Source organism: Onychomys torridus, chromosome 16 (assembly GCF_903995425.1).
Source record: "Onychomys torridus chromosome 16, mOncTor1.1, whole genome shotgun sequence".
In the NCBI taxonomy this organism is placed as follows: Eukaryota; Metazoa; Chordata; class Mammalia; order Rodentia; family Cricetidae; genus Onychomys; species Onychomys torridus.
Window position 1 is genome coordinate 21,172,929 of NC_050458.1, and position 18,347 is coordinate 21,191,275.

The following is an 18,347-nucleotide window of genomic DNA, read 5'->3' on the forward strand; positions in this document are numbered from 1 at the left end:
ACTCTATCTCAAAAAATAAATAACAAATAAATAAATAAGTTGCTTTAGTCATGGTGTTTTATCTCAGCAATAGAAAAGTAACTAAGACATACACACATACAGTTATTTCTTTAATGTTGCTAAGTTCTGAACGCTAGTACTTACCTGTAGCATAAACTCCATGCTGATTCTGTTCTCAATCAGTCTCATCACAAGGTGAGCCTTACACTGAAACATAGTGTAGTATTCCCAGGACAGTGTATGCGGATGCTTTATTGAAAAGTGAAGATGAGATGCAGGGCTGGAAAATAACAAATTCACTCAATAAAACAAATATGACAATTAAAGAAAAAAAAAGATGGACTTTATATTTAATGTAAACAATTTAAGCTGTTCATAATTTTTCACTCTTCCAAAATGCTACAGTAAATATTACACAAATACTTTTGCACAGCAAATACCTAAAAGCAGAATTTTTTATGATCCTATACATACAGCAGAATTGCTGTTATCTTAACACAAGCCATCCTAAAACTGACTGGCTCTAACTAATTACCTTTCAAAGGTGTATCAAATTATACTCTCACAATCAATGTCTGTGTGGTGTTCCCTCCAAATTCAACTTTATATATATATATATATATATATATATATATATATATATATATATATATAAAATAGAAATAGTATAACTGTAAAAACAAGAAAAATCCAAGGACAAGGCTGCAGTGCAGCTCAGCTGCTAATGCATTTGAGAATCCCTGGTCTGACACTGAGTACCAACACTGTATTTGAAAAGTATGCTGCAGATTTATGACTTTGTTAACACAAAACTGCTGCCACACAGGAATATGGGGTCTGGGGAAACCTGATCTACCTGTGTTCACAGGCCATGATCACCCTTACCTGGCTCTGGAATAAACTATCTCTTATACTCCCCTTTGAGGTCAGTGTTGTGTTTTTGTGCCAACACTCTCAAGATACAATGGCTGAGTAAACATTCTCATTCCTTTTTCCTTTTTTTTTAGATTTTATTTATTTATTATGTATATACAGCATGTATGACTGCAGGCCAGAAGAGGGCACCAGATCTCATTACAGATGGTTGTGAGCCACCATGTGGGTGCTGGGAATTGAACTAAGGACCTCTGGAAGAGCAGTCAGTGCTCTTAACCTCTGAGCCATCTCTCCAGCTCACATTCTTATTCCCAAGCAGAGGAGAACAGGATAGGTCCAATCCAAACCAAAGCACAGCAGAGGAAAACTTAGGACACCATAGTTCCATGTCCAGCATACAGGACTTCTTGTAGGAGCCAGGTGTGGGTCCCAAGTTCTTCTGCAGCCTGGTACTCGAGGCTTCACTTTGCTAGCACACACGACCTCTGTCTTGGGCTGTTTTGGCTACTTGAAGCTTTTCCTTGCAGGTCTCTCCCCACTCTAACTTCCTGGGGTCTTGACTCCACCTCTGGCTTCATTCTCCTACCCTTATGCACTCAGAGGCTACCCAAGGGGTCCTGACCTTGCCACGCTGCTTGGCCTCCCAGGTCTTCCACTGAAATCTGGGTTCAGGCCTCTATGACTTCTTAGCTTGCACACCACACACCTGCAAAGCCATCACACAGCTGATAACAAGGTCTGCTACCTGCTCTATCAGTAGCCTTCTCGGACTTCAGTGGCATGACTGTGAGTACCGTATGGCTGAACTCAGGAAAACCTGTCCCTGAAGATCCAGGCACAATCAGGGAGCTCTAGCGCTCTCTTCTCATCTTTTCCCTTATACCCATGACAGGTAAGGTTCAGGCAGCTCCTGAAATCGCCTCAAGGAGACCTTCCTATTGTCCCAGTGCAAATTCCTTTGCTTCTTTTAATGGTCTTAATCTCTTCGGTTGTCAGCTCCCATGGCCCTGACTTTATGTTTCTTTTCTGGGCAAACTTAAAAGTTTTTTGCTCATGATTTTCACTATAAACCTGGCTCAAAGCAGCCAACAAAATTCACACAAAAGCTACCTTGAAGTCCCAGGGTAGAAAAGTGGAGACCTGTTCTTGGCTATAGTTTGACATGCATGGCCTCTAGCGCAACTCCCGGTAGAGCTCTTAGTTGTATCATAAACTTCCTGAGTCGGTCTTTGCTGTCCATATTTCTCTTGGCATTTGGTCTTCTGAGCTCTAAACTGAATTGCCCACTAAACATACTGCTGTACATACTCTCCAAACTGTTCTAAATTCCTTTCAAAACTCAGCTCCAAAGGCTTAAGAACCATAGTTAAGTTTAGAGACAGTGCACATTTTCTGTGCTAAACTTTTTGTCTGTAACAGAAACCTGATCAAAACGACTGAAAAGTGGAAGGAAGTACTACAGCTCAGTTTTAATCTGCTTGGTGGGAAGGACATGGCAGAGCACAGCTACTGTCTCCTGGAAGCCAGGAAGCAGGGAGAAAATGCTTGCAGGGTTCTTCCTTGACCTCTTTCATTTCAACTAGCCTCATGCATCCTTAAGGCTAGTCCACAGGGTAGTGCATTCACATGAAAGTAACTTCTTGTCTGCTCAATCCTCCCTGGAAACATCTTCACACAGACTTAGACGTCTGCTTTACTAATCTTGTGGGCCATTTCTCAATTGAATCAGGTTGACAATTAAGATTAACCATCACAATAAGCAAAAGAACTACTTCCAAAGATTTTAAGTTTTATCAACAGTCTGACGAAGCTGCGTTAGAAAACTTAGCACTACGTTTCATTCACTGGCAGTCATCGAAGGGTACAGCAGTGGAGAGGGCACTGACATATTATCAGTCCGGGCATTGACATACTATCAGTCCGGGCACTGACATACTATCAGTCCGGGCACCACACTATCATTACCTTCTCAAGAAACACACAAGTGATCCTCTAAGAGGCAGCCTACAGAACTAGGTTTATAACATCATCTCAGAACAATAACATACTTATCCTTTTCTTTTCCACCACCAAATATGGGATGTAATAAAACTCCCCCAGTTTTCAATTCATACGCCACTATTTTATCTAGCTCCTAAAAAAGATACAAAAGTAAGAGTTAGTGAAAATTTCTTCATACAACAATCTTTAGTACTAGAGCACAAATTTTCTTTTGTGGAATCAGATGTAAATATAAGGTAACAAACCATATCTGGAGAATAGTTCTTGTTTTTATAAATGGAGCAAGCTACACAAGCTAACTCAAGGGTAAAATCCAGAAATTTCTCTGTATTTTGTGACTGCAGGGCTCGATAGCAGGGCAGCAACTTTTCCTTATGGCTCCTCTCTGCCTCTCAGAATTGTCTTCTAAAATGACTTAGTCCTCAGTATTTTGCATCTGAGGACTAAGGCAGTTAAGAAGGGAGATGAATTATGTTAATAATCTATCAATTGAAAACTCCTCTGTTCTTCTCTTATATATGATAGCCAGTTTTTAAAAAAAAATAAAAGAAAGAAAAGTTTAAAAAAGACAACATCAGGGCTTGGGAGATGGTTCAGAGATTAAAAACACTGGCTGCTCTTCCGGATGTCCTGAGTTCAAATCCCAGCAACTACATGGTGGCTCATAACCATGTATGAGATCTAGTGCCCTCTCCTGGCATGCAGGTGTATGTGCATAACTAATAAATAAATCTTTAAAAAAAAGAAAAAGGAAGAGGCAAAGAAATACAGTCAAGTAATAAATGTTTTTTGAAAAAAGACAACATCATAACTATGCTGGAATTCATGAATGGGTTAAATAATACAGACAGCAGAGACAAGTAGTAAACAGCATTGAAAAATGATTAAAAGCCAACCAGATCCTGGCATATACTTTACTAAATAATTTAAAGTCTATGTATAACACAAAATCTAAATGGTCTTATAATAAAAGACCTGGAGCCAGATACTGGGGTAAATGCTGAAAGATCAGAGACAAAGGAACAAGCCACTGCCACTTCTCACTTCACCAACTCCACAAATCCTCTGACTAAATGTCTCTGAATCCTCAGCTGACGAAAGGGCCTAGGTTCCTGTCTCCTCACGCCTTATGTATCTTTCTCTGCCCAGACATATCATTTCCTTCCTCATCCTGGGACTAAAGACATGTGCCTCCCATGTCCTGGGATTAAAGGTGTGTGCCACCAACTGCCTGGCATCTATGTTTACGCTAGTAGCTTATTCTGCTCTCTCATCTTCAGGCAAATTTTATTAGGGTGCACAATATATCACCACACCTATGTACCTTAGTTTCTTCATATGTAAAGTGGGGGAGTAAGAGAATTAAGATAGTACTCTTTTTATTACAATACTGTTTTATTACGCACTGTTAAACAGTCAGTTATTTCCTTCTTCTAAATGGAGAATGGGTTCTACCAGTGCTAAGCGTATGATCCCTCTAGCAAGTCTTTGGATAGAATATTAATTTAATAATGATATTAGCCGGGCAGTGGTGGTGCACACCTTTAATCCCAGCACTCGGGAGGCAGAGGCAGGTGGATCTCTGTGAGTTCGAGGCCAGCCTGGTCTACAGAGTGAGTTCCAGGACAGGCTCCAAAGCTACAGAGAAACCCTGTCCCAAAAACCAAACAAACAAACAAAAAAACCCAAACAAACAAAAAAATGATATTACAGTGGGGATTTTTCTACTTGAAAACAATGAATTTAAGGTTCTAATCAAATCTGAAGAAATCAATAAAGTATCTATGTGCATAAGAAATAGATATACAAAATACTCTTTATTTTTTGCCTTCATCTTAAAATAACAGAGAAAGATGTGGCAAAGACAGAGAACAGGGAGGAATGAAGGCTAGACACACGGGGGCTACTGTGCGCAAAGCACCATTCCCACTGCATGAGTGATGTGCCACTATACACACTATACTCTGCCACTCTACCATCCTTGCCCAGCTAAGACTTGGAAACAAACTAGGAAGCAGAGCTAGAATCTTCCCTTGGTGACATAATTTTCATTTTCTTTGAAGAGAGCTGTTTTACAATCATGAGAGGACAAGAGGGCTAGCAAGATGGCTCAGTGGGTCAAAGCGTTTGCCAAGAAGCCTGAGAGCCCGAGCCTGATTCCAGGACTCGCACTGGAAGAGAAAGAGTTGCAGTAAATTGTCCTCTGACCCCTAGCATGTGCACCCTAGCATGTGCACCCTAGCATGTGCACCCTAGCATGTGCACCCTAGCATGTGCACCCTAGCATGTGCACTGCCCCCAACGCACGAAGAAAACAAACAGAGCGTGAAGGACAGGAGACTTGGAAATCAGGAGAACACTAACATACATTACTGACTTACAAATGGAAAACAAAGTTAGCTCTTGTTTACCTCTTTAATCCAATGGCGGTACTCATTAACACCAAAAGTTTTTTTCATCCAGAGTCCATAAATATAGCCGGAAATTCCCTTCAGCACCCATTCATCAGACCTAAGGAAAAGCCAATAAAGCTTTTAATCATTAAAACCTGTCCAAGCAGGGTCAAACAGTGCAATAGAATAAGTGTCCACCCACCCTTCTCCACATCTGACTGGATCTTTAATTTTAAGACTGCTTAAAATCAAATGTTTATTACAAGGCCTGATACATTGTAAGCGGGCAGTTGTCTTCTTCGGAAATCAGGAATGAGTTCCACTAGTGCTAAGTGTATGAATCCTGTAACAGGAATTTTGTTTTCGAGACAGGGTTTACTCTGTGTAGCTTTGCGCCTTTCCTGAAACTCACTTGGTAGCCCGGGCTAGCCTCGAACCCACAGAGATCCACCTGGCTCTGCCTCCCGAGTGCTGGGATTAAAGGCGTGCGCCACCACCGCCCGGCTCCAACAGGAATTTTTTTTTTACAGAATTTGTGTCTGTCTGTATAGGCTGGAATAGTGTAGCTCAGTAGTAGTGATTTCCCAGCATTCTTGCAGTTCTGGGTTTGATCTTTAGTACAGAAGAAAGTCAGAAGTCCACAATGCTTTACTGTCTCTTCTGAAGTACTTGTCCATCGTCAGGACTGCTTAATTCAAAAGTTCACATTTGCAAGGTGTGCTGGCATTCTCCACACTTGGAGGCACCTACAGGAAAGCACTGTACCTCTGAGCCACACTCCAGCCCCAAATGCGCTTCTCCTTCCCTTCTCTCAAGAAAACTAGCAAAAATCTAAGAACTAAAGGCAAATTCTCTACACCATTATCACTACTGTTGAAGATAATTGCTTTGCTTCAAGAATCATCGCAAACATTGTTCCAGCTAATGCCCCACTAATTATAAAGAGGTGAAAGAGCCAGAGAAGGAGGAGGACTCAGGGACCTGCCACCCAGACACACAGCAAGCCCCGGAGTAAGCATTACAGAAGTTAGAGAACGTGAGAAGCCCAGAGGCAAAAGGTAGATGGGTTAAGGTAAGGAAAGCTGGCAAGAAAGAAGCCAGGCTAAGGCCAGGCATTGGTAAGTACAAATAAGCCTCCATGTGTGATTTATTAGGGAGCTGGGGGGTGGGCCCCGCAAAAGAGTAAAATACCACCACCAACAATAAAGTGATTTATAAAGCTCATACAAAATAATTCCGATAAAATTTTACTAATTGACTAATTTACTAATTGTCTTTTTTGAGGTAATCTCTCTAAATAACCCCAGCATTTATGAGTTATGGGCAATAGTCAGCGTGTAACACAGGAAGAGACAAGGAACTGGAGAGGGAAGAACAGCAGCACACACCAGTCACCCCTGGAGGGAGAGGCAGGAGTACCAAGTGTCATAGTACGTTTCGGACACCATGGACCACAAACGCTGTCAGAGAACAGGAGAAGAGGGGAGGGGGAGGCTCAGTCTGCAGCTCTGGCATTACTCACCAGGACATCCTGGAGATGAAGCACCCGAAGAACTGCTGGGCTAGGGCCTGCGCTAAGCACCGTCTGGTCAGCGGCGTCTCATCTATAATCATGGCACTGTGCAGGAGGTTTGTGCTGAAAGCCAAAGACATGGTAGCCACTTAGGACCAAGGGATGAGCAGTCGGTCAGTCAAAATACAGTAACTGCACACCTCAAGCACTTCAGTGTCAGGTTCAAGTTCAATGCAGAAGGAAAAAGTCAAGAATATTCTACCCAAGAGCTTTCCAACCTTTCCAAAATTTATCTGAAATTTACAATCTGTCTAAAGCAAGGAACACAATGACAATGTTTTCTATTGATTTTACAAAAAATATAAATCACTATTTTGGGGAGTGAGGAAGAAACTAGTGTGTTAATCAGAAATGAATCCCAATACAATGGAGTTCCTTAATTTCAAAAATCTTTACCAAGGCTGGATGTAGAGGCACGTTCCAGTAAACCGGTGTTTGGTGTGGTGCACAGACACCCTGAAACACATAGTATGGAGACACTTCTCCCCAAATCAGAAACCCAATTACAAAATTACAACCCTTTTTCGAGTGTCTAGTACATTTTGGCACTCTGTTATTTACTTCCAAATACACTGCTCCACTCAGTTTTTCTAACAGTGTTCTGGAGAATGCACAGTATTAGTATCTCACATGATACATGAGTTAGGAAGGCAAAGTAAAACAGCTGCCCTGACACCTCAAACTTATACATTTGGAATACCCCCACACAAACAACAACAACAACAAAAATGCAGAAAAGGAGGGCTAAAAAAAGAAAAAGAATGTTTTGTTTTAACAACAAATGGAGGATACCAGTACATTTTTATAGTGCTACAAAAAAGACATACTAATGACCCATAAACGTGTAAATTAAACACTTACAAACATTAAACATTAAGAATGAGACCAGAAATGGAAATGTGAATGACAATTCTGGAAAAGGGCACTAGGATGTGCTACTTCCTTACGTAGGAAGCTACTGTAACATTCTTAAACACACCAGATTAACTACAAACTCCATCACACCTGAAGTTCAAAACCAATCTTAAAAATTGAGCACGCAGTCAACAGCTTTGCCTTTTCCCATTACCCTAACTGGGCACTCCCCATTTGAAGAGAGACGAACCTAAAAATACTCATAGAAGCGTAGGCAGCCACTTCAACGTAAGCCTCATCGATGAAGACAGTCTTAAAACAGGAGTAAGGATACCGACAAGTCAAAATTTCTTCATAAAATTCAAAAACTTCGTGAAGGTATGACGTGGTATGTTTAAGTAATGGAAGAAGTTGGGGTAAACAAAAATGTGTAACCTGCAAATAAAAGGACAATCATCTCAAAGAAAGGACATATTTAGCTTTTAATACATTTTGTAATGTTGAAAAGAGCTGTTGTAAAATTAGTGGGCTTTTCAGATTAGTTTTACAAAATGTTCATTGTACTAAAAATTAAATTTTAAATGGATTATATAAGTTTATTAAAAGCTTACACACAATGAAAATAAAACTGGTTCCAAATTAAATTTTTTCTCTTCTCCATAAACAAGAAAGAATTAAAATTTAAGGCTTAGCATAATCTCTTATTCATGTTTCTAAACCTAGCAAATATTGCATACTTTATAGTAATATTTTAGTAATTTTTGTGTGTGTACAATGTTGAAGATTGAACCTAATACTTTTCACATGCCAGGCAAGTACCACTAAATCTCAGTCCCTGAATCAGGAATGAATAGTTTCTGCTGCCTGGGGTGGTGGCTCAGAAGAGTAAGTCTAACTTGGGAGGCTGAAGCCAGCCTGGGCTACATAGTGAGACCTCAGCATAAAAAGAGTTAATGCCGACCAGAAGTAGCTGCGTTCCAAGAACAATCACTCTCGTCACCCTCTACTGTTTCAGCTACACACAGAACACTGAGGAGACACACTGGTAGTGAGGAGGTTAAAGAGATCCACAAGAGAAATAGTAGTCATGGTTCTCATATTAAGCTAGATTCAAAACAAGTATCATAGACTGTCTCCTGAAACAATTCTATGTCATATGAATGAAGAAACCAGGGACGGCAGCACAAATCTGTAATCTCAGCTCTTGAGACTGTCTGTCCACATTCCAAGAATGGAGTTGTGTGAGGAGAATTCTGAGTGCTTGTGAGAAAACCCCAAGAAGCCAACACAAGAGTCATGTGATCAGTTTCTTCAAAAACTTGAAACTGTTCTTGGAATGTGCTTTCATGGCCCTCCCAAGTACAGTGGATAGGAGTGAGTTTACTTCAGATTATTCATTACAACTGGCTAGTGTTTATATGCCTCTATGGAAAAACATGTTTTGCCATGTATGGCCACAGATGGCTTGTCAGCCACATGTAACTTGTCCTTGTGAATGTACCTGTGACTCTACTTAACCATCAGAGTATAGATTGTCTGATGCTCTCAATCAAGTTGGCTACTGCATGAGAGAGGCTGACTATCAGCTCAATTCTCCCAGGTCCCATCATCTCCAGAGCAGTAAACAAAGTATCACAAGTTTAAAGCCAGCCAGAGCTACAGAGTGAAACTGTCTCAAAACAAACAGAAACCTAGGCAGGTTTCATCTAGAAGATGGTATCATCGACAATCATTTCATGGGAGAGAAAGTTTGACAGATAAAAGCCAGATGCAGTCGTGCATGCCTCAGTATTCAGGAAGTTGAGGTAGAGACACTGTCATGAGTTTGAGGAAAGACTTGGCTATGTAATAAGACTATCTCAGAAAGAAACAAAAATAAAATCAAAACAAAACAAATAAACCTAAAATCTGAAAGGTCAAGATTAAAAAAGTAGATACCCCAAATGGAGTCAAGGCTAACAGGAAATATGTTCTGAGAAATGTAAGTAAATATAAGTAAACTATTTGATCTGTTTTCTAACCCACTGCTTACCATTATTTAAAAAAAAAAAAAATCAAGGATACTCTGGCTAGCATGTCAAGTTGGTTGCTAAAATTAACTGTCATTACTAATATCCTTTTTGTCACAGCCCCATGAAGCTGAAAAACTGCAATTTAGAAACTGAAGTAGAGTACAATGGACTACATGACTTCAAGGTCAGTCTATGCTGCAGAGAGAGGGAGACCTTTCAAAAAACAAAGGAAAGTTGTAAGGTTTATTCTCATGTCAGCATACTGACAAAGGGTTAGAATCCCAGTTAACAAACTCACCAAAATGGTTTTCTTTCCAAATAAATGTGACGTGAAACCTTTTCTTTTTAGCGATAATCCTGACAGTTAAAAGGTAACACTGTTTTATTAGTGCCTCCTTTTCCTAAGGAGGAAAGGTGCAGAAAAGAACAGGATGGGTGAAATGACTTACCTCGTGCATATATGGATCTACAAGTACTTCAAAAGGCCCAATGGCCAAGGAGATATTGGATGCTGCTGTCGGAATAGTAAGCATGTAATGGAAGGTCTTCTTCCTCATATCATGGGTATACACTGTCTCCACCAAATCTCCATTGGACACGGCTACCATCGCAGCATCTACCGTAAATTCTAATTTCCATGTACACAACTCAGAGTATGAATCAACACATGGGAACCAAAATCTACAAACAGATTAACAGTACAGAAAATGTTAAAAGTAAAAGTACTTAAAATCTCAGGTCAGGTCTTACTATATGATAGAATTAGTACAAGGCACCAACATATAAAAAAAAAATCTAAAACAAAATCTTACGATTTAGAAGAATTAGGAATCTGAAGAAAGCACTCACATCATAAAATATTTCAATAACATGTAGTAAACTATAGAACACAAGAACGAATGGATTACAAGTTCACATAAAGATGTAGGTAAACCTATCAACATTAAACAACAAAAAGCTAGCTACAAAGAGCACAACGCATGAATGAGTCCATTTACTTAAGTTGAAAACCCAGTGGTATTTCATAAACGCAGTAATGAGACAGAATGCCAGGTGGGATGCTGAATGGAGGCAGAGGAGACTGCCAAGCAGCAATGCGACTTGTGCTGATCTCTGTGTGCGCTCAGTATTTTAGGTCTGTTCCTTTGTGGACAGTTACTGTGTTTTTGCATTTCAATGTGGACAGTTTTCTGGATGCATGCTGAACTTAACCATCAAGTTAAAGAACCAAGCTGATGGATTTTTTCAGGATTGGTCCATGAAGGGCAAGACGAAGAAAGAAATGATGAGACTGAACAGGAATAACCAGTACAGCATGATTCAAAAGCAGCTTGGGGGAAAAAAAAAAAATCAAGCTTACACTTGTCGTTCTTTTTTTTTTTTTTTTTGTGGAGCTGAAGCTGAGGACTGAACCCAGGGCCTTGAGCGCTCTACCACTGAGCTAAATCCCCAACCCCACACTTGTCATTCTAAACAAACAAATACACTGCATATTCAATACATAAAAATGTAATCACAAAAATGAAATTAATTGAAATATATGAATTTATAATCTACCTTGTAGAATTTTGATACCCACAGGAGAAGACATGAGCACCTCTCTCTGCCATACTCCCCTCTACACTGGGTACCACAAAATGAAGACCTCCTTTTGGCTGATCCAAAGAAAAATTAATATGTATCTTCAGAACCTTCAACTCTGCAACAAATAAATACATCCATTCACTGACACACAAATAAGCAATAGTAACCTATATAGTGAAGATACACCAATGAGAACGATAGCCTGAGCATTAGATTAAGAAACCACAGAGCTGACTGGGATAGGGCACTTGCCTAGCTGCTAGAGGCCTGGGATAAAAATAAAGACCCATACCATTTGCCACAATGTAGGCTTTTAGTGTTTCCACTTACACCAGCAGACAGACGGGCTCCCATCAATCTAAGTGCTGCTTGGGAGTTCTGACAAGTACAGCACCAGGAGCATCACAGTCTCTTCTCAACATTTTTGACATGTAGTGTTTTCAGAAAACAATTCCACAACCCCTAATGTGGATGCTTTAAGGCCTTTCAAAGCCAACTGCAATTCTACTTTTCAAGTTTTTTCTCCTTTTGTGTTTTCTCCCAAACTGTTAACTCCATTTGACTTTGGAGGGTAAAGGACAGAGGTAGGACGGGGAGGATTACTCATGAAATTGCATCATCTATTATGTCTCTAAATTACATTTTGTTTCTGTATAGGAAAGCCTTGTTAAATTACTTTAATTCCCCCTGTGAATATGCATTGAGCGTCTACATGAGCCTAAACCGAATAATCCCACTATTTTCTCACCTGCTCCCAAACACAATGTAAACAAAGTGCTTTCTTTCTTCTTTCCTTGACTTTTGTGAGACTACATAAAGGTAGAAAGAAGTTTTCAAACAATAATGGTAATGGCTACATTTTTAAAGAAAGGGAAATAAGGCTTTAGAGAGGACACACTCAAAGTGTACAGGACATGTGGCAGGAGCCCAAGGTCTAGCTTCTGCTCTAGCACAGATCAGCTGAGCGAACTTAGGTTGTGGGACGTGAGGATGCTCTTCTGTAACAAGGAGGAAGTGAACCAGAGGGCTTTTAGGACCATTAGTGCTGCAAAAATGACACAATTCCAAAGGGCTCTGACACTACCTGACCCAGGCTCTACCCCTATGACTTTTAAAGTCCCTTTCATCAAAAAACAAAACAAGAAACAATGAAAGCACAGCCTAATAACAGAGAAGCCCAGCATCTACAAAGCCCTGGTTTCCTAGCACTGTGGAAACAGAGAAACCAGTTACTTTGTAACAGCCTGTAACAGCTAATGTATTCCTATCAATCTGTGACCCCAAAGAAGGAAATCATTTTCCAGCCGTGGTTAGTGTACAGTCCAGGCATCACTAGCTTTTTGGCCTCTACATCTAATAGGATTTATTTCACTGTGTAGTAATACATTCCTGGTGCTTTACCATCAACATGCTTCCAGAGCTCTGATGGGACCTTAATGCAGAGTTCTCCATTCCCCGCATCAGGATCCACAGCACTAACGGCAGCTGCGTATGCATTAGAAAAATAGTTGAGATTTCTCCTGGGGAGATAAAAAGCCAACTTGTAATAATAAGAAGCCATACATTTCGCCAAGATCTTTCTAATATCAATGGACATCAATTACTTCTAAGTATTATGTCTTCTTACACACTGGTTAAGAATTCTTTTTAGCCAAGTTAACTACTCCTATGCTGTTCCCCATGATGAGAACTAATAATGTAATGGAGATGGTGGCGCACGCCTTTGATCCCAGCACTCAGGAGGCAGAGGCAGGAGGATCTCTGTGAGTTCAAGGACAGCCTGTGACCAAAACAAAAAGGAAGTGATGGAGGGAGGGACAGAGAAAGGGAAAGGAATGAAAAGAAAAGGAAAGAAAAACACAAAAACCCAACAGCTAAAAAGAACTGTGAGAGCCAGCACTGTGTTCACATGATCAACTCTGGAATGCCAAACATCACTACTTTCTTGATACCAGCTTTCTAATATAAATGTAAAGAATGCAGAGTATGCACCTGCATACATACATATACATACATCTGCAAACATCAATACCAAGCTTTAAAAATACTGATGGATTTCAAGTACTTTATACTTTATTAAAGTATTTTATAAACTAAAGAAGTATGTTTCATACAAATCAGATAGTTTCTTTGAAATAACAGGTTTCTGTGTGTGTTCTGAGTCTACAAACTACAGTGTTGCCAGGCACACAAGAGTATTAACTAGGGCACAGCTGTAACTTCAGCACTAGGTAGGCAAGAGGGTCAGAAATTCAAAGTTACCCTCGGCTACAAAGTGAGTCTGAAGCCATCCTGGGCTACATAAGATCCTTCTCAACACCAAAATATATAAATAAACACTTACCCTTTTGTTATGACAACCAGAAACATCAGAAGCAAGTCCTCTTAAGAACTGGGTAGTCATTAAGTAACAATGTATAAAGGGCATTTCTTTACCCTTTTCACTAACTAATCAGTTACTTTTTAGAGCCTTTGTTCTCTAAAGTCCATTGAAGTCCCATTCTGAACAAGTCAGAGAAAAAAAGACAAGGAAAAGCAACTACAAATACTGGCCAGCTTTGGTGGCTCAGGGCTATTATTCTAGTACTTGAGAGGTTGAGTGAGATAGGGGAATTACCTCAAGTTCAAGGCCAGCCTGGTCAACATAGTTCCAGAACAGCCTGGGGTACACAATGAGACCATGATTCAAAACAAACAAATATGCAAACAAATACCCCTTCTCTTAAAGAGCAACTAAGTTTCTACAGCCAGCAAGAAAACTAGATAAAGGCTTAGTGAATGACCTATCTACTAAGATCGGTTACTAACCAGAAGAAAATTATAAAGTATATTCTGGACCCACCAACTGCCTAACCTTTGAAAAGATTTTCCTTTATAACTTCTTTCTTCACACAATGAAAGTGATGATTCATCATCCTCTTCACTGGAGAAAACATTAGGAGGTTATCATAGCGCTAAACGATGAGGTTTCTCTTCAAATACAGAGCAAAGCGAAGCTAACTTCCTCAGCAGACTAGGGTGCCTACTGTTCCTTAGGTACACTATCCCAGATCCCAGGCCATTCTCTTTGAGTGCTGGGCACTCATATTACTGGTGAAAACATATGCACACTGTATTTTGTGATTCGTCTCTTACTCTATCATGAATGCAGAGTTCAGGCTGAATAGGTAGGTATTCTATCCTCTGGCACAACAATGGGTTTTTATAGTCCTGTCTTCCACTCATTAGCGGTAATACCGGTTACTACTCTGTAGCAGATCTTATTCTCTGCAGCAGAACAGGATATACAGAGTTTCGTAACAATCTTTGTATGTCAGTTCTACTAGTATAGTAAGAATACTGGGGTTTTAGCAACTCACCTTCATGAAAAGGGAAATTTCAGGAATAATTCAGAGGGTCCCTGAACTTTTCCAACACCGTTTTCCTATCTCCTTCCTGAGCTTGAAAGATTCTAAGCCAGTGATTACTGGCATCATAATTATGTCTAAGGCTAAGACCTGGGTCCCCAAGTCTTCTAATCCCTGGCTGCAGTGTTCTCAAGCTTCAGACTCTATCAGAACTACCTAAAAGGCTTGCGGAGCACAACTTGAGGGATCTATGCTATCTGATTCAGTAGGTTTGGGGTAATACTTGAGACTTGACAGATCTAAAAGTTCCTAGGTGATGGTGATATTGCTTGTCTGGGAATATACTTTGAGAAGTCTGCTTTAAGGCAATATGACACACTAGCCTAGGCCAGTTAAAATGCCATCTTGACTAAAGAGTTTAAAGCTGAGTTTGGTATCCCACTACAACATACCGAGAAGCACACAAATAGTACGACCCAGTGCTGCGAAGACTTCTTAAGAATGCCCTCAAATTCAGCTGACAACAGATGCAGCACTCCCCAAGATACTCAACATAGTGTAAACATTTCAGACTATTTTAAAGTGTCTCTGGTCTGAAGATGATGGCAACCATCCAATTCATTCAAACTAGTTTCTGGTATTGATGAAGTAAACATTTACGTAACATTAAAACAGAAAACTGGGTAAGACAATTCACTAAAAATATGTACTGAAACAGATAATACTTCTTTAAAGCTGTAGGATGAGGAAAGGAAATTTAATAATTTACTACGTTGGACAAAAGGGGGAAAGTCCTTGAGCTAAATTTTCAATGCAGTAAAAGTAACAGAAATTATACAACATCATAATAATGGAAAACTTGTTGAAAAACATTAATACAACTATTATTAAAAACAACGGACAAGCCAGGTGGTGGTGGCGCATGCCTTTAATCCCAGCACTGGGAGGCAGAGCCAGGAGGATCTCTGTGAGTTCCAGGAAAGGCTCAAAACTACACAAAGAAATCCTGTCTCAAAAACAAAACAAAAAAAACGGACAAAATGACACATAAACATAAGCTTCTTAAAGTGTATAACTTACTGTTTTGATTCACTGTGACAAACTTCTAAGGTTGGATCATTATAAATAAAAGCAGCCTCCAAGTCATTGATCCTGACTCGGTATATTCTACACTGTTTACTGTTTAATTTGATTCTATTCAAGTTTGCAACTGTAGGAAATATAGTCAGCTCCACGAATCCCTGTAAAGATAAAGAACAGCTATTAAAAACATTGGAATGAAGGTGGGTGGTGGTAGCGCACACCTTTAATCCCAGCAGTTGGGAGGCGGAGGGAGGCGGATCTCTGTGAGTTCGAGGCCAGCCTGGTCTACAGAGTGAGGTCCAGGACAGGCTCCAAAGCTACAGAGAAGCCCTGTCTTGAAAGACCAAAAGAAAACAAAAAACAAAAAATGCTGGAATGCTTTAGAGCATATTTCTTTATTTGCTACTTATATATGCTACCTCCAAAGATAAAATTCCAAATAGCTATACACACGTGAGTGCTCTCCAAGAATCTTAATTTCAATCATTAATTGTACCAGTGGCTGAATGAGTACAATTTATCTAGATTTTACCAGCCTGGTGCTTCCTTCACTGTGTAATTTGTGATAAGTCATTGACTAGGAAAGTGAAAAACACACACTAGTCTCAAATACAAGAATTTCTAGGCAGACTGCAACCACCATAGGCTGGAGGAAAAGAAAATGGTACGGGAGAAAAGTCACAGCCAGGAGGTTGATATCAAAGAATCTGACAGCACAAAGACCGTGGGCTTAAAAAACTACACTATTAAACTACCAAGTGTGAGTCTCCTTACAGGAGTTAAATGAAGCAATATGGATCAGCAGTACTGCCAAAGAAAACAAAAGCAGCCAGCAGCAGTATTTCCAAATGCTGACCAATTTCCTGCCAAGCAGTCCTATACCATGTCACCTGAGAGGCGTGCAGTCCATCTAAAGAAACTCTCTATGATACAACTGACTGCTAAATACTCTTACCAACATCCTACACTGACTCAATGGGAAAGATGGGTGAAATAGGGAATGCATGTGCAGTGATTTTCATGTTCCTGACTGGCATCAAATGTTTCAGATGCAGTGAGTACAAAGATTTTAGAGGTTCCAACAGAAGTATGTAGGAGCAATTAAACCATTGGCACAGAGGACTGGACATAATGGCTAGTTCTACACATCACTGCCACATTACCTTCTGAGGTCCTCTCTAATCCTGATATTAACTCTGAGGTCAAGCATGCTACTGGAAACATTTACACAGACACCCTAAGAGATATGTACTACTGGAAAGTATTTTAACTGTTAACTTTTATATATAAATCAAGAAAGCTAAGAAAATGCTAGCTAGATCCAGACCTATCTGTTCCTACTATTCTATAATCTTCTGGGCACAAGGGATTTAAAGAAAGTTCATGAATATTTTCTGTATAACTTTTAGATCAACTCCTCAAAAGCATGCAACTCTACAGTCACTATGCTCCCAATTCCCAAGTAAGAGTCACACACTCTTAAATCAGACCATCAGCAAGGATCAACGGTTGACATCAGAACAAGCAAAGGCAAAAATATTGTGAAGAAAAGTAGTGCGCACTGAGCTGGTGGTAACACATGCTTGTAACATCTGGACTTGAGAAGTGGAGACAGGAGGATTGCCACAAGTTTGAAGCTAGCTTGGTCTATATAGCAAGATGCTGTGCTGGAAAAGGAAAAGGTGTAAACCATGAGCCAGTGTAGCAGAAATCCCAAAATTCATAGGCTCCCCTTCCCTCCATGTAGTCTTAATTGGGCTGGAACTCTCATGAAGATTCAGTTGACCTCAGACTCAGAGATCTGTCTGCCTCTGCCCCTAGTGTCAGGGCTTAAGCTGTGTGACACCATGCCTAGCCCCAAATTGTCTTAAATCACCCTGTCAATCACTCAATGACCACTCTAAATAAATGAGCTTAGATGAAGTGAAAACCAGCAAGCAGAACCAAATGAATCAATGTGTGTACATTTTAACTTGTTCACGGGACAAATCTCACTACAGACTTATTCTTGTCTTCTGCGTGATGTGAAAGTGCTTGATTATAAAGACTGTCTATTCTACAACATATTTAATGTATTAAACATTTTAATCAGGGAAAGATAGAGGTGGGGAGAACAGAAGCAACATATATAGCAAAAGTATATGACAATCGAGCAGACCTGAATTCTAATTTCTTATTCCTGAGGCATCATCTGGAAGATTACAGAATCTCTAAGAACTGTGAAAGGTGACTTATACTGTTTATGGAGACTGGGAATGATCTTACCACAACAGATTTTCTCTGGAAGTTTATGTTGTTGATACAGACGACCTGATGGGTTGTATATTTAAAAAAAAAAAAAGAAAAGAAAAGAAAAAGAAAAGAAAAAAGAAAACAACTATTATTAAATAAAAGCATAGCTGTATCCAAGTACAAATAAGAACTATGTTCTAAGCAGCTCAAAAACCGCACCAGCAAACTTGCTAAGTTTATATCGTCAAAGTCTACTAAATGAGTAATCTGCTTATTTTAAATCTATCGAGAGCGCATGCAAAGGTTTATCTTGACAAAACTATAGCAGTACTTTTAAAAAGGTTTATGAGCCTGCGGGAGGCAGGAGGAGGGGGGAGCCTAAATCTGCTGA

General features: G+C 39.8%; 1 protein-coding gene across 2 annotated transcripts in view; it reads right to left on the reverse strand.

The window, feature by feature from the left end:
• Taf2 (TATA-box binding protein associated factor 2) overlaps nucleotides 1–18,347 on the reverse strand; it is a 65,675-nt gene that overhangs the window by 46,870 nt on the left and 458 nt on the right. For both annotated transcript variants that reach the window (XM_036207931.1, XM_036207930.1), the window contains exons 2-11: nucleotides 17,990–18,044; nucleotides 15,722–15,882; nucleotides 12,696–12,814; nucleotides 11,268–11,409; nucleotides 10,160–10,391; nucleotides 7,949–8,133; nucleotides 6,793–6,906; nucleotides 5,289–5,388; nucleotides 2,925–3,010; nucleotides 145–280 (exon numbers count right to left, since the gene is read on the reverse strand). In XM_036207931.1, the coding sequence (XP_036063824.1) occupies nucleotides 145–280; nucleotides 2,925–3,010; nucleotides 5,289–5,388; nucleotides 6,793–6,906; nucleotides 7,949–8,133; nucleotides 10,160–10,391; nucleotides 11,268–11,409; nucleotides 12,696–12,814; nucleotides 15,722–15,882; nucleotides 17,990–18,044 (1,330 nt within the window). The remainder of the gene's footprint in view (nucleotides 1–144; nucleotides 281–2,924; nucleotides 3,011–5,288; nucleotides 5,389–6,792; nucleotides 6,907–7,948; nucleotides 8,134–10,159; nucleotides 10,392–11,267; nucleotides 11,410–12,695; nucleotides 12,815–15,721; nucleotides 15,883–17,989; nucleotides 18,045–18,347) is intronic.